This window comes from Microcaecilia unicolor, chromosome 4 (genome assembly GCF_901765095.1).
Source record: "Microcaecilia unicolor chromosome 4, aMicUni1.1, whole genome shotgun sequence".
NCBI classification, from domain to species: domain Eukaryota; kingdom Metazoa; phylum Chordata; class Amphibia; order Gymnophiona; family Siphonopidae; genus Microcaecilia; species Microcaecilia unicolor.
In genome coordinates this window covers 231,427,062-231,444,237 of record NC_044034.1, presented here as the reverse complement: position 1 = coordinate 231,444,237, position 17,176 = coordinate 231,427,062, and the positions used below count along the sequence as shown (strand labels likewise).

At 43.9% G+C, this 17,176-nt stretch overlaps 1 protein-coding gene across 1 annotated transcript in view; it reads right to left on the bottom strand.

The window, feature by feature from the left end:
• HERC2 (HECT and RLD domain containing E3 ubiquitin protein ligase 2) overlaps positions 1-17,176 on the bottom strand; it is a 921,269-nt gene that overhangs the window by 626,656 nt on the left and 277,437 nt on the right. The window contains 4 exon segments of the mRNA XM_030201308.1: positions 2,583-2,770; positions 8,737-8,928; positions 9,299-9,450; positions 9,568-9,704. Of these exon segments, the coding sequence (XP_030057168.1) occupies positions 2,583-2,770; positions 8,737-8,928; positions 9,299-9,450; positions 9,568-9,704 (669 nt within the window).

The following is a 17,176-nucleotide window of genomic DNA, read 5'->3' as shown; positions in this document are numbered from 1 at the left end:
TCTGGCTATTTTTGTCTTATGATCTTTGAGCTTCTACCGCTTATTATTATTTTTGTAACATTTTAAATCTTATCTATTTAGATAATTTCTGTCTTAAACCATCTTTTCTGTAGTATCTTTTTGCATGTTTCTGCTTTGAACCATTAATGTTGGTGATTGGCAGAATACAAGAGCTACATTATAATAACATTTACACAGCAGCAGGTGACACAGCTTATTCCACTGCCAGGCAAGAATATGTAATAATTAAAGAAGGATGACAAATAATGTTGCCACTCTTCCCACCTACAATCCAAATGCTTGGGGGCACCACATTTGAGCTTATGTTACTGCCTACATCTAATTCTGCCCCTGAGTTAAGAACCCTATCTTTTACTTCAAAAGTAATTCCATTCCAACAGACAACTTACCAAGGGGGGGGGGGGGGGGGGGGGGGGGGGGAGGGTAAACACACACAAGTATAATGTTACACCCATAAGACCTTAGTCTTCTGCTAACTTAGAGGCAGATGCAGCAACCAAACGTAAAAAAATCAAAATCGTTAAAGTCCCTAACGATTTTAAAAAAATGAAGAATGCACCAAAAAAAAAAGTCACACATGCTCAGATCGGTATTCAAACGTACAATGTATCAAAGAATCACAATACACATCGGTAATCGGCCCCTAAATCATGCGCAGAGCAGCCAAGCGTTTTGCTGGCTGCTCTGCGCATGCTGCAAACGTAAAAACAAACAAAAAAAAAAGCCACAACACATACACGTGGCTACCCGGTCAGCAAAATACAAAAACAAAGGATCGGGAGGGGGCAAGGGCACTCATCAGGAGTAACCTACGTCAGAAGGAGGCGGGGCCTGGGCCAGGGAAGAAGAGACGTCATGGAGACTCTACAACCAACACAATAGATCTTCCTGCCCGTGCAGCGCTTCTGAAAGAGGTGAGAGGCGCTGCTCGGGTCGTTAATAGGGAGGGGGGTCTCGGTGGAGGGGGGGAGCGGCGTAGTCGACCTCAGGGGGGGCAGCGGGGGCGGGGCACGGGGCGAAAGAATGACGGGAGACGGAGTTAGCTCTGCAGAACACAGGAACAGGAAGGGAGGGGGACCGGGGCAGCTAGCATTTTGCTTTTTCGGGGGGGGGGGGAGCGGCGGAAAGTGGCGAGCAGCGGGGGGGGGGGGGGGGGGGGGCAAGGCCGTCCATACAGGACACTCCTGATGAGCGCCCTTGCCCCCTCCCGATCCTTTTTTTATTTTTATTTTTTTATGTGTTTTCTGACGTCCTTTGGACTAATCACAGCGCTTTTAGCTCTGCTAATGCGCTGGGATTGGCTCAAAGTTTGTTTATTTTTTCACTTAATGATTTTTCCTGGCACAGAGCTGTCCTAACGAGAGGTCCAGACCTCTCGTTAGATTTCCTGCCTTTTTCCTGCGTAAAGGCAATCGGAAAAGGTTAGTGCATGTCGTTTCAATGGGGTTTTCACACTAATTGCTCATCTCCATTCCGTTTTCGTTAGCTGCTGGCTTCCTCGGTAAAAGCCCTTTGATGCATGCAACGGATCAAATTTTCCTCGTTGGAGGGTCATTAAAGGCTCATTTAGCTTTAGTGCATCTGCCTCTTAGTTGAAGCTTGTTTGACAAAATCCATTCCTTGACAGTTTGTAGGAAATTTAACAATGTTTCTTTCTGCTCTACTTAGTCCTTACTTCAAAGGGATGTAAAAAAAATCATCAGCAGAGATATAGAAGTCAATCATCACAAATGTAAATAGTACAAAGCAGAGACTGATAGAAAAGGATAAAACCAAATTACTGTAGAATGGACAGCAGGATACAAAATCCACAAAACAGGAGTATAGCCATTGATGGAGACTTTGCAGGAAAGCTCCTCCAGCTAGTGTGTGCTAGTAGTTTTGAGTTGCTTCATCGCATATGTGCATCACTTACCACCTGTTACCACCATGCAGGACTATCTCAATATATTTTTTCTGCTTGAGTCGAATAGAACTCCTTGGGGTGACGGGCAAGTATGTGAAGACTTGTATCCTGCTATAGGTAACTAACTTGCTTTTTTCCAAGGACAATCAGGATATCAAGTACTTGCACAGCCTTCGACTCCCTAGGTACAGGCTGTTTTCAACAAAATAAATAAATAACAGCCAGACAAACATGTTTTTGGTGGCTACTAGCCTTTTGTCAAAGGCTAGAAGATACACAAAGTTACACAGCAATAATTTAAAACAATTAGGAGAAAACATTTTTTTCACTCAACCCATAAGCAAGCTTTGGAACTCATCGTTGGAGGATGCGGTAAAAGTATTTGGAGTGGCAGACTTTGAAAAAAAGGTTTGGACAAATTCCTGGAGTTAAAATCTATAAACCATTATTAAGGTAGACCAAGGGAAAGCCACTACTTATACTTGGGGGTAGGTAGAATCTTGCTAGATACTTCTGACTTGATTTTTTGCCACTGTTAGAAGCAGGATACTAAGCTAGATAGACCTTTAGTTTGACCAAGTATGGTAGTTCTTAAGTCTAATGAGAGAAATAATTCACACAAAGTAAAAAATTAAGCCTCTTTCCTTTGCTTTACCTGATCTCCCCATTTCCAATCTACTCCTCTCATCACCCGTGTACCAATTTTCATCATAGCAGCCAACTCTGGTCCAGAAACAGGAAGCTGTACTTGAGCAGTGTCTTTCCTTGACACTTCTAGAACAGTTGCAGAGGCACCAAGGACAGATGTATTCATATCATCTTCACAGTTATCAGAACTGGGACCTACTCAAAAAAAAAAGAAATGAAAATTTAAATGTAACACGTTTAAAAAGAAGATAGATAATTTAAATTCACATTATCCCCCGGATTCTATATATGGCACCCAAAAATGAACGTTCAAATTTGGGCGCACACCCAAGTTGCGCACGCAGCTTGAGAAACATGCTGTTAATTAGCAATAATTGGGCACTAGCCACCAATTACTGGCATTAATGGGCAACCATCTGGATTTGTGTGAATATCTTGCAGTAAAAATATTCAAACAGTACACAGTATTGCATAGTATGCTACACACGTCAACAATACACAACAAAACATCTAGTATACGGTAAAGTGGAGGTGGAATATATATAGAGAGAAGACAGAGTAATAGGAGTTAGACTATAAAGAGACCAGGGCTGTATATCGATTAAAAGGTTTAATCGAACAAGCAAGCACAATTAAAATTTTTAATTGTGTACTTAATCATACAAAGTGTCCCCTTCACATTTTCACCTTTATAGTGCAAAATATAGACCTGCAGACTGAAGAAGAAAGGAGATGGTGCCCCTAGAGAGGAAGGGAAAGTGAGAAGAGAGGAGATGGTATCTACAGGGGTGGGGTGGGGGGAGAGACCGGAGGAGACGGTGCCCACAGAAGGGAGGGGAGGAAAGACCGAAGGAGAAAGGAGATGGTGCCCATGGATGAAGGGGAAGGGAAGGAATAGAAACAAGACAGATATAAGGAAGCTGAAAAATGGCAGAAAGTTGAATATGAAAGATGTTATAGGGGGAAGAAGTGAAGAAGACAGGAGGACAGAAAAGAAACAGTGAGGAGAGAGGAGGCCCTGAAAACAGAGTTCAGAGCACAGACACAGAAACAGAACCCAGAGACAGGGAACAAGATGATTAGAAAAATGAAATTACCAGACAACAAAGGTAAGAGAAATGATTTTATTTTCAGTTTAGTAACTGAAGTACTGTATGTCAGCTTTGAGAATTTACATCTGCAGTCTATATTTTGCACTATACAGGTGAAAATGTGAAGGGGACAGTTTTGTACGACTAAGGGCACGATTAAAAATTGTAATCATACTTAATCATTCGATTAAGCCTTTTAATCGATGCACAGCCCTAGTCTCTTTATACTCTAAACTCCTATTACTCTGTCTTCTCTATATATATTCCACCTCCACTTTACCCTATACTATCTACAAAGATGTTTTACTGTGTATTGTATGTAGTATGTATGTAGCATACTATGCAATATTATGTACTGTTTGAATATTTTTACTGCTGTAATTGTCTGTTGCCTATGTTTGACATTTTCTTGCTGTACACCACCTATGGTGAATTTCTTCAAAAAGACAGTAAATAATTTTAATTTCAAAACAAACAGTACAAATACATATAGGACTAGATTTAGTAAATAGCGCCCAAAATTCGGTGCCAAAAAAAAAGGTGCTGAACAGTATTCTGTAAAGGGCTCTCTGGGATTGGTGCCCTTTATAGAATAACATGTAGCACCGGGATCTGTAAATCCTGGCACATAAGTTAGGCGCAGATCCCTGATATTCTGTAATACTGCGCACATCTTAAGCTAACGCTCCTGACCTGCCCATGCCCCTCCCATGGCCATGCTTCTTTTGAGTTGCACACTAAAAGATTGTGAACAGATCTTTATAGAACAGCACCTAGCAAGATGTGCACAGATTAGGGCATCAACTCTGGCAGACTGTAGTAAGGCTCGAGCCATGTCTACCAGGGTTACTGTGAATGCCAATTCTTGAACTGGCATAAGATGGGTAGCTGACAATGAACCCTAGTAGCTTTAAAACCCTAATAGTTCTCCGTATTGATTTCTGAGCACCCTCCTTCGATGTGCTCTTGACCAGCCAATCATTCGGGTAGAAAAATCCGTGCACTCCCAGCATGTGTAGCAACACTGCAACTACGGCAAGGCATGTTGTGAATACTCTGGGGTTGGACAAGGGGCCAAAAGGCAGAACATGGTACTGGTAATGATGTTTTCCTACTTGAAATTCAAGATGCTTCCTGTGACAGAGTCATATCTATAACAGGGGGGAGGGGGGAAGTCCAGAGAGCATAGCCAATTGTTTGCCTGAATCATAGGAACTAGGGTGACCAGAGAAACCATCCTGAACTTTCCTCTGACCAAATATTTTTTCAGAGCCCTTAGGTCTAGAATGGGACAAAATCTTCTTGGGCACAAGGAAGTACTTGGAATAGAATCCCTTCCCTTTGTCCCCTGGTAGCAAGGGCTTGACCACGTGCACCTATAGAAGGGAAGAGAGTTTCTTTGCAAGCATGACCTGGCACTCAAGAGCTGCACTTTACCACTCTCAGTGGGCTATTTAGAGGACGTTCTTAGCAATGAAGGGCATAATTCCCTGGATTATTTCTAGAACCCCTGGTGTGAGAGGTCAGCTTTCTTGGAAAAAAAAAAATCAGCCTCTCTCCTACCAGGATGGTCATTTTTACTGAGGCAATGCTCTCGTGGAACCAGTCAAAAGTTCATCCCCTGCTTTGACTGGAGAGCTGAGTAGGTTCTCTTCTGGCTGCTGCCCAAATATATATATTCCAGGATGGTCATTTTTACTGAGGCAATGCTCTCGTGGAACCAGTCAAAAGTTCATCCCCTGCTTTGACTGGAGAGCTGAGTAGGTTCTCTTCTGGCTGCTGCCCAAATATATATATATATTTTTTTTTGTACCCTGCGCTTTCCCACTCATGGCAGGCTCAATGCGGCTTAGGTACTTATTTGTACCTGGGGCAGTGGAGGGTTAAGTGACTTGCCCAGAGTCACAAGGAGCTGCCTGTGCCTGCAGTGGGAATCGAGCCCAGTTCCCCAGGACCAAAGTCCACCACTCTAACCACTAGGCCACTCCTCCACTCTCTGAGAAGAGGAGGCTACTGAAGGAATAGGCCGAGATAGGGACTTTATAGTATCAGTCCGTTTCTTGATGAGGTCAGTGACCTTCTCCACTTTGTCCCCCAAAAGATTATCACTTCAGTAAGGGACACCTGCCAGTTTCTCTGTCCAAAACATTCAGCTAGGCGAGTCTGCTAATGCCAATGCCAAAAGTATCATAGGTGGCTTGAGTCCAGTGTGTTTGACAATCCTTCTGCTTGGCTACTAACTTACGAAGCTGTGCAGTGTCCTTTGCTGAGAGAGTCTCCATGAACTCTGCTACACTGTGCACCATTTTCCGCAAGTAGATACCCATGTAGAGCTGGTAGGACTGTATTTAGAGTATGATCACAGAACCCTGAAAAACCTTCTTCCCAAAAAACTCCAGAGACAAACCATCCCACCCAGAGGTGCTGAGGCATGGGTTCTAGTACTTTTGGTCCTTTTGAAGGTGGATTTGACTACCATGGAATGGTGAGGAAGCTTGTCAAATCCAGGAGCCTTCTTGACTTTATACATAGATTTAAGTTTCTTAGATACTGGTTGCACAGAGAGGGGTCTCCAAATTCCTCATCTGCACTTCACAAGAATACTGTGCAAGGGCACCATCACAGCTTCCATGGAAGGGGTGTCATAGTTAAGGACATCCAAATTCTCGGCCCTGGACTCGTCCTCAATCTCCAAATTAAATGGGACAGTCTTAGCCATCTACCTCAATAAAAAGAGATGCCCTGGGGGGTACATTCTCCTTTCCTGAGGTGGGGAGGAGTCTGAGGGTATAGCAAGGGATCCCTCCTCTGAGAATTCCTCAGATTGCATCTCAGACGCCCAAGGGCAGTCTGTAACAGATTAAGTTAAATATTCATCGTGGGAAGGCTGAGTTCGTGCCCACCTTGGTCCACTGGAGTCATGCCCAGACTTTGGGTGAGAGTGCCAAGGAAAGGTCCCCTCCAGGACAGCTTCCTCTCCCAATGGGTTAGAGAGGAGCACTGCTTTTTCCCGTACCAACACCAGCACCCAGCACGACACCGGCATTAATGAAGGGGTGATGGGCAGAGTATGGGCCTCCAGAATCTCCTGAGTTGGTACCACAGTGGACACCGATGCCCTCAATGCCTCAGTGTCGCACAGAGATAAGATCCACTTCATCTCCTCTTTTAACAGGGCCTGGAGCCACTCCTCTGAGGCAGGCATTGGTAAAGGCAGGGCTAACATCTATGTGGGAGCCTGGTTTTGAGGAGATTGGCACAGGGGCACTGACAGCATAGAGAGGGAGCAGTCCTCTTGGCACGGAAGCCAGTGATGCCAGTGCTTCAGAGCTCCTGGCACCATGCTTCAAAGAGGTTCAATGTCAAAGCTTCTTCGCCTCCACTCGATGCATAACATTGGGATCCATCGGTGCCAATGCGGACGACATCAAAATCTTGCACATCTAATGTCGGATTCAATGATACCCAGTTCAACTGGGCCCTATTGTCGCCAGTTGTCAAGGAAGGTGGAGGCCTCCTCGATACAAGTGCATTCCCAGTATCTGGATGCAGCTCCACCCACCTTAGTGACTGAGCCTCCGATGCCAATGAAACTGACTTGGAAGTGCCAAAACGTCTTTTGCACATCAACTCTCAAGAGTCAATGGTACTTTTTCTGCATTTAAGATAGCGTTTACAATGAGAAGTATTATAATTTGCACCAAGGCATGGCAAGCACCAGTTGTGAGGGTCAGTCACAGACATGACCCTGACGCACCAAGAACACTTTTTAAAACAAAGTTTTAAGAGACATCGAGGCAAAAACAGCCACAGCTCAATTGTTTTTGTTTTAAAGAAAAGAAGTCTGATCGGAAAATCAGGTCTAAGAACGATATGGAGCTGCACTAAAAATAAAGGCTGCCTTCTCTAAATCATTCTTCTTCTTGGCGGTTCGTTACTGGAATGATCATCCCGCTTGAATTACACCTGATGAAAAACTTGTTTACTAGACTGTTTGGGACTTAATGTTAAATTTTTAGTTAAATCTTAATATGTCATGGGCTATTGTAATTTCCTGATATCTGCTGTCAGTAACTCGCCTAGAATTTATAAATGAGAGTTAGCGAGAGATAAATCCTTGATAACATAACAAAGAAAACTTATAAAGGTCAACAAAACTAAGGCGAAACTAAATAAAAGGGGGGAAAAAAGAGGATAAAGGGAGGGAAGGTCCTGCGTACTCACTAAGATGGCCGCAAGAAAAGGGAATAACACTCAAGAAAAAAGTCGCACTGAGAAGAGCTGCAGAGAAACATGACTATTCTGCTCCATGTGCAGTCCGGGGCTGTCAAAGGATTTTAAGGTTTCCAGAATGCTGGGTAGAAACTGTGTTGGGCTCCATCGGACATTACCCACATGTGGTAAGTGTAGTCCTGTTTGTTCTCAGAGAAAAATGTGTACAACACGTGCAGGGGGTATGGGCTTTATAAGACGCTTATGAATCATATAGCTCTCTCTTTGAAAGTGATGAAAAAGAACACTTTGCCTTTTTTTTTTCTTAACCTGCCATTTGGATGTCATAGGATAGATTAAAAAGGTAGAGGGTAGGAATAGGAGATGCATAAGGGGGAAAAAAAAAAGAGAGTTAAAAAAAAGTTTTTAGGTGTAGAGGCCTCACCTAGGCAGATAAAAAGAACGTATATCTAGGGGTGTAAATCAACAACTGTGAGTGGAAAAAGAGGCAGGAAGAACCAAAGAAAGGCAAATAAGAGCAGGTTCCCCTCCAGCATAGTGAAAATTCAGATTCAAGGACCTTCCAAGCAAAGGGCATTTGGTACTCATTCACCAAATAGAAGCACAAACCAACAGAACAAAATTTAACCCTTATATTCAGTATACTTCATCCTTCCAAAAATTGTGCAAAATACTTTAAAGCATGGGCATATTAGTATTATGTCAAGCTAAGTTTTACAATATTCCATAATCAACAAGTATACATCAAACATCGCTATCACCCTAAAAACTGCACTGTTCATACAAAGACACTTTTCTTCTATAAAATTTTTAAAATGTTGACAAAAATCTGTCTACCTATTAGCCGCAGGATAGTCTGGGTCAGTGCTAGCATTCCAGAATTAAGAAGAAGATTCAAACTGTTTGCTCCATGTTGTAGGGTCAGCATATTCAGCATTACCATCAGGAAACGTGCTTGTGGGATGGTACCCAGGCTTGGTCCTGCAGGATTCTCATTGGTAATGGTTTGCAAAGGAACAGGTTGAATACCTAGTTATAGATTAGAATATATTCAAAAAGTAAAATGCCCAATTTCAAACTATACACAAATATAAAATTTCTTCTAATGTAGTGTTTGCTCCAAAATTAAAATTACACTCATTTTGCTGCTTAACAGGTCTCTTAGCACATTTCAACTGAAAGACAGAGAATTAGGATAATAGAAATATTAAAAATAAAAAGGGAGAGAAAAATGATAAGTTATACATATAAGAAGAAGTGTCTAAAAGTGTAAATTCTAAATTTAATCTGACAACATTCTCTACAGCTTTATGTATACTGCTTGCAAGTACCAACTAATTACACTGTTAACAAGAAAATTTGCCAAACATTTAGTTGCTCATTGCACTAAAACACTCACCTAGCTCTCTGAATCTGCCACTGGCATCCAGCAAAATTTTCTGAATGTTATGAATAGCCCATGCATACAGTTTTCCGAATGTCACTTCCAGCAGCATTCGATTAAATGGAGCAATCATGTCAATATCTTTTACACAGTCTGTAAGGGGCTCACTTTAAATTAAAATAATAATAAAAAAAACATCAAATAGATTTTGTGATCACTTAATTAAGAAAAAGCTAAATTATATACATCTATAAAATTAACAGGAAAATAATTACACTATTTACCCTAGAACAGTCCCTTCAGGGATAAGTCGTTGCCAGCCACAGAACATGGCATACTGAACAGATGGTAGTACAAAACTTTTCCTTGCCAATTTTAGCATTGTGTCTATTCCTTCCAGGCGGATTTCTGCTCTTTCTAGCTGTAAATACACAAATTACAAGATATAAAGTAGAAATGTTTTTAGAAAAAAGTTTTTTACACTGTTTCTGAAATAAAGCATAAGTACATTCATTTATTTACAATCATGTTGTATGTAAAACACTAATGGGGAAATTTTAGAAATGCTTTTTCAGGCATAAATGCATCTTAGAAAAGTTGCCCCATGAATACATATACATGCAATGACAAGTAGACATAACTGCATGCAACCCAGGTGTAGGCATGTTCAGGGGAGTCCATCAGCATGTGTATTTTATAACCAATTTATGAATGTACTTCTATCACATACATTTGTATCAACTCCCAAGCTACTGTAAATGAACTGAGCTGAATTACAGCAGTAATTTTGGCAGGTTTTCTGCTAGCATTTTATAAAGACATGCAGGCTGCTATGTATCTTTATAAAATACCCTCAAGAGAGGTGCCCTACTTTGCCTCCCCACCTAGACAACCTTGTATAAAATTATCCTCCATAAGCATATTTAGGTATCTAAGTTAGAAAACGGACATTTAGAGTCATATGTTAAAAAAAATACTAGTATTTTTAAAAGGATCAGTGAATGTGGAGCCTTTTCTAAAATATGCATTGTGGCGCAAAGCAGCACATATATTGGACAATAAGAAGTAATTTTACAAAATAACATAATTCACTAGGGCACTTGCATATGTAAAATGTATGTTCACAAGGAGCTGATTTAGAAGCCATCCTCAAACTCTAATTTTTTCCAATTCGAGGAAGGATTGAACAAGGACGTTTGACAGGGGATGGGTGGAAGCGGCCTAATGGTTAGTGTAGCGGGTTGCAGACCTGGGGAAGAGGGTTCAATTCCCACTACTGCCTGATGGACAGCAGTGGGTTAAGATCCTGGGGAACCAGATTCAATTCCCTTTGCAGCTCCATGTAACCCTGGGCAATTCACTTAACCCTCCACTGTCCCAGGTACAAGAGTAGTACAATGTACTACTTAGATTGTGAGCCCACTAGGGACAGACCCAGCACCTGTAAAATGAAACTGTAAACCACTAAGTTCTAAGTGGCATATAAATACTTAAATGAGTGCATGAAGTAATCTGGCCTGAGAAGGCGGAGCTTGCCACCATAAAACTAATGTATTTTGAGTGTATCAAGGTGGCAGCTGATGCCAAGGGAAGCAATTAAACCTCCTTGGGTATAGACAGCTTCAGCCTCATCGCATGGCACCAACTCCTGTCAATCAAACCCTCCTTGGCATTGAACACAAAAAGTAGGCACAGCTTCCCCCTTAAAGCACTCTCCAAACTCCAGGTCCAAACATCAAGTTAGCCATCAGTTATGTGTGGCCTTAAGTAGATGAAAAATGCTGATGGGGAACTTTTCCAGGATATATATTGCCATTCCAAAATATAGCACATACATACCACACCCAGAACAGGCCTCTCTCAATTCTCTGCATGCTGCAGCATATAACTTTTGCCTTTGCTAAAATTGTTACTTATGTCTTCATATTAATTTACGCATTAAACATGCAGCTTTGCATCTAAGTCTAAAATCCCCTCCTCAATTGTAATTCTCTGTTGAATCTCAGAAGTCAAGAGATTATTTACAATTTCATCTTATGTATTTTATTTATAATTGCACTTATATCACTAGCATACAGTGGATTAAAGCAGAAAAATAACAAATATACAGAATACATATATATATTTTTTGTTACATTTGTACCCCGCGCTTTCCCACTCATGGCAGGCTCAATGCGGCTTACATGGGGCAATGGAGGGTTAAGTGACTTGCCCAGAGTCACAAGGAGCTGCCCGTGCCTGAAGTGGGAATCGAACTCAGTTCCTCAGTTCCCCAGGACCAAAGTCCACCACCCTAACCACTAGGCCACTCTTCCACTTATAGGTCAATAAGAGGAGTTTGAACTGTATGCGGAAACAGATAGGAAGCCAGTGAAGTGACTTGGGGAGAGGGCTAATATGAGCATAACGATACTGGCGGAATATTAGTCGTGCAGCAGAATTTTGAAAAGATTGAAGAGGAGAGAGATGGCTAAGTGGGAGACCTGTAAGAAGCAAGTTGCAATAGTCTAAGCAAGAGGTGATAAGAGTGTGGATGAGGGTTCTGGTAGTGTGCTCAGAAAGGAAAGGGCGAATTTTGCTGATATTATGCTTAAAACGTCCTAAAAACATTATGAACCAACATTAAAACCTTCTGATTTCATAACAAAACATGTCCCATAAGGTACCTATATAAATAAAAATAAATAAAAATGTGTAAAAAAAAAATGCAAAAATGAGTCACAACACCAAATCAAGCTGCTTTGAAATTTAATACCCCTGATATTATGTTTTGAGAAAATGGCTCCTGATGAAGCTCTGATGTGGGTGAAACGAATCGGGCCCCGTTGAAGAAAATCAGCAGTTATATTATGGGATTTTCAAGCCAGCGTTTATTGAGCTAAGTTAAATAGATTACGCTGTTGCTTGAAATGTTTCTTGACTCAGTTATTCTTTGAGCAATATTTAAGCACTGTCAATTTGAATTTAAAAAATAGGGAATATATGCCCCATGAAAGAAATCAAATCACGGACACATAATCTTTTCTTAGATAAAAGTGTTCTGTTGATTAGACCTTGGCGGGAGCCTTGGTTTCCGAGGGCATTTCCCATTTTTTATTAATCTATTCTGTATTCTTTCTACACAACCTACTGGATTGTGTTAGGCTGTTTTACAGTGTCTTTAGTATTAGATTACCTAATTTTGTTTAACAGCCTATAATGTGTATTTTTTGCATACAAGGACGACATTGAGATCTCATGACACTGGTGGAGGTTTGACAGGGGGCTTTGACAAAAGCAAACCTCTCATGAAGCGAACAACTAAAGGCTGTCCAGAGATAGGCTTACTGTCTACACGTTGATAAGCACTAAACGCACTAAGATGAACTCTTACGGAGTTGGTCTTAAGACCAGACTCTGACAAGTGTAGAAGGTATTCAAGCAGGATCTGTGTAGGACAAGAGCGAGGATCTAGGGCCTTGCTATCACACCACACAGCAAGCCTCCTCCATTTGAAAAAGTAGCACCTCTTCGTGGAATCTTTCCTGGAAGCAAGCAAGACCCGGGAGACACCCTCAGAGAGACCCAAGGAAGCGAATTCTATGCTCTCAACATCCAGACTGTGAGAGCCAGAGACCGGAGGTTGGGATGCAGAAGCGCCCCCTCATTCTGAGTTATGAAGGTTGGAAAACAGTCCAATCTCCACGGTTCATCGGAGGACAACTCCAGAAGAAGAGGGAACCAAATCTGACGCGGCCAGAAGGGAGCAATAAGAATCATGGTTCCGCGGTCTTGCTTGAGTTTCAGCAAAGTCTTCCCCACCAGAGGTATGGGAGGATATGCATAAAAAAGGCCCTTCCCGCAATGAAAGAGAAAGGCATCCGATGCTAGTCTGTTGTGGGCCTGAAGTCTGGAACAGAATTGAGGGACTTTGTGATTGAGCTGAGTGGCAAAAAGATCCACCGAGGGGGTGCCCTACTCTCAGAAGATCTTGTGTACGACGCCCGAGTCGAGCGACCACTCGTGAGGTTGCATGATCCTGCTCAATCTGTCGGTCAGACAGTTATTTACGCTTGCCAGATAAGTGGTTTAGAGAAACATGCCGTAACGCCGAGCCCAAAGCCACATATGGACGGCTTCCCGACACAGGAGGCGAGATCCAGTGCCCCCCTGCTTGTTGATGTAGTACATGGCAACCTGATTGTCTGTCTGAAGTTGGATAATTTGATTGGACAGTCGATCTCTGAAAGCCTTTAGAGCGTTCCAGACTGCTTGCAACTCCAGGAGATTGAAGACCTGTTTCCTGAAGGGACCAAACTCCTTGAATGTGAAGCCCATCAACATGAGCTCCCACCCCAGGAGGGATGCATCCACTGTCAGCACTTTTTGTGGCTGAGGAATTTGAAAGGGACGGCCCAAGGTCAAACTGTGCACCACTGAAGGGAATTGTGAAAATCGGTGGACAACTGGATTGCATCCTCTAGATCCCCTGCAGCTTGATACCACTGAGAAGCTAAGGTCCATTGAGCTGATCTCATGTGAAAACAGGTCATGGGTGTCACATGGACTGTGGAGGCCATATGGCCTAGATGTCTCAACATCTGCCAAGCTGTGATCTGCTGAGATGCCCTGGCCATGGAAACTAGAGACAGAAGATTGTCTGCTCTCGCTTCTGGAAGATATGCATGAGCCATCTGTGAGTCCAGCAGAGCTCCTATAAATTCCAGTTTCTGAACAGGGAAACAATGGGACTTAGGGTAATTTATAACCAATCCGAGTAGCTTCAGCAGTTGAATAGTCACCTGCATGGACTGTACAGCTCCTGTCTCCGAGGTGTTCTTCACCAGCCAATCATCGAGATAAGGGAAAACATGCACTCCCAGTCTGCGTAGTGACGCTAGAACTACTACCAGGCATTTGGTAAAGACCCTGGGCACAGACCCCAAACCAAAGGGCAGCACACAATACTGGAACTGCTGCACTCCCAGACAGAATCGAAGATACTTCCTGTGAGCTGGAAGTATCAGTATGTGTGTATAAGCATCCTTTAAGTCCAGAGAGCTGTCACATCTGTGGCCGTGACCACCCTCAGACTTACCTTATTTCTGGGGGTCAGCTTCTTAGCTGGCTTCTGCCTATCCTTTCTGGAGTAGTTTTCCTTCTGTGTGCTGGCTGCTTCCAGCATGGCTCTAATTACTCCACTCTACTGCACCTGGGGGTGCTGCCTGAGTTAGCTCTACCTCTGTCTCCAGCCTGGCTCTGTTTGCTCCTCTGTGCTGCACCTAGGTATTCTAAGTCTCTCTATGTTCTGTGTGCGCTCTGCCTGCTCCTTGGTTTGTGCTCCTCTCACCCGCTGGTGGCCAGAGCCAGTGGCTGCCATAGTTTGTCTTGCTGTTCCTACCCATTCCAGACTTTAGCCCAGTCCGGTCCGGTTCTTCCAGGCTGCCGGACTTGTCTCTCTTATTTGTGCCTGGACAGCCTCCATAGTTGCTTACTGATGGCTGCAGCTGCTCCTCAGGTGTTGAAGGGCTTTATTAATCACTTAGAGACTGCAGCCTTTGCCTTTGCATCGTCTAAGGTTCCTGGTATGTTAGAGTGCTCTGTGCACTGCTACCTTTTCCAGTTCAGTGTGAGTTTCTAGCTTGTTACTAGTAGCTTGGGCATAGCTTTTCTTGTTGGCTTGTGTACAGCTTTACTATTTCTCCTGTGTTTTGCTTAGTGTGAGTTTCTTGCTTATGACTAGTTAGCTTGGGCATAGTTTTCTTGTTAGCTTGTGTACAGCTTTACTAGTTTTCTTGTGTTTAGCTTTCTGGTTTTCCCGTGTTTTCCTTTTCTTCGGGAGCTCCAGTCATAGTCTCGCTATTTGACCTGACCATTGCCTGAATCTGACTACTCTCCGCCTGCTGCCTGACCCGACTACTGCCCGTACCCAGATATTCTCTGCTTGCTGCTTGACCTCACCATTGCCTCATTCTGACTACTCGCTGCCTGCTGCCTGACCCGACTACTGCCTGAACCCGGATATTCTCTGCCTGTGGCCAGACCTGACTATTGCCGGAACCCGGACATTCCCTGCCTGTCTGCCTTGCTTTCGCCTAGGTGCCTGGGGGCACTTCTGTATCCTGATTCTTGTTGTTCCTGCTTGCTAGTTCCAGTTTCGGTTTTCCTGTAAGCCCTGCCGGCTGCCCGAACCTGAGGGCTCAACCCTCAGGGAACGGTGGCTAAGCGTACGTGAAGCCTAGGTCCAGTGTGTTCCTGTCCAGCGGGTTCCGGTCCCGTGTGTTCCAGTCCAGTGGGCTCCACTCCAGTGTGTACCAGTCCAGTGGGTTCCAGTCCGGTGCATTCCAGTCCTGTGTATTCCAGTGCAGAACTCCAGTCCGGGGTTCCAGTCCAGCCTTGCCTCGTCTCTGCTTTGAAGGTGACCTTGCCTGCCACTGCCACTCCACGGTAGTGGTCCAAGGGCTCACAAACCCAGTGCTTCCAGGGAAGAAGCCTGATAAGAGCATAGCCAATCGTTTTCCTGAATCATGGGAAGCAGGGTGCCCAGGGAAACCATCCTGAACTTTTGTGGGACTAGGAATTTGTTCAGGGCCCTTAGGTCTAGGATGGGAACAAATCCCCCCTGTTTTCTTTTGCACAAGGAAGTACCTGGAATAGAATCCCAGCCCTTCTTGCCCTAGTGGAACGGGCTCGACCACACTGGCACTGAGAAAGGCAGAGAGTTCCTCTGGAAGTACCTGCCTGTGCTGGAAGCTGAAGGATTGAGCTCCCGGTGGGCAATTTGGAGGTCTGGATTTCAAATTGAGGGAGTATCCTAACCGGACTATTTGAAGAACCCACTGATCGGAGGTTATAAGAGGCCATCTTTGGTGAAAAAATTTTAACCTCCCGCCGACCGGTAAGTCGTCCGGCACGGACACTTTTACAGCAGCTATGCTCAAGTGGAGTCAGTCAAAAGCCCGTCCCTTGCTTTTGCTGGGGAGCCACAGGGGCCTGCCATGGCGCATGCTGTTGACGAGAACGAGCGCGCTGGGAATGAGCCTGAGAAGCATAGGGAGCATTATTCCTTCCCTGGAAAAATCGTCTACGTGATGAAGTAGTAGCAGAAGGCACCCGGTGGGAGAGATTGTCCATAGCGGTTTCCAGCTGAGTGATCTTATCAACTACTTGTTCGACTTTCTCACCAAAAATATTATCCCCCCCGGCAAGGGACATCCGCAATCCACTGCTGGACTCGATTGTCCAGGTCAGAGGCATGCAGCTATGAGAGTCTGCGCATCACTATACCTTGGGCAGCGGTTCTGGATGCAACATCAAAAGAATCGTAAGCACCCCTGGACAGGAATTTACGACACGCCTTCTGCTGCCTGACCACCTCCTGAAAAGGCTTGGCCTGCTCCAGAGGGAGCTTATCATTCAAATCCGCCAGTTGCTTCATCGTGTTCCTCAAGTGAATGCTCTTGTAGAGATGGTAAGATTGAATTTTGGCCACAAGCATAGAGGCCTGATACGCTTTTCTCCCAAAAGAGTCCAGGGTTCTAGATTCTCTCCCTGGGGATGCCGAGACAAAGTCTCTAGAACTCCTGGCTCTCTTAAGAGCGGAATCCACAACCATAGAGTCGTGAGGTAACTGCGACTTCATCAACTCAGGTTCTCCGTGAATCCGATATTGGGACTCAGCTTTCTTGGGAATGGTGGGATTATTTAGTGGTTTCACCCAGTTCCGCATAAGTGTCTCCTTGAGCACATTATGCAAAGGAACCGTGGATGACTCCTTAGATGGTGAAGGATACTCAAGGACCTCCAGCATCTCAATCCTGTGCTCATCCTCAGATACTAAAGGGAAGGGAACAACCACAGACATTTCCCGGACAAATGAAGAAAAAGAAAGACTCTCCGGGGGAGAAAGCTTTC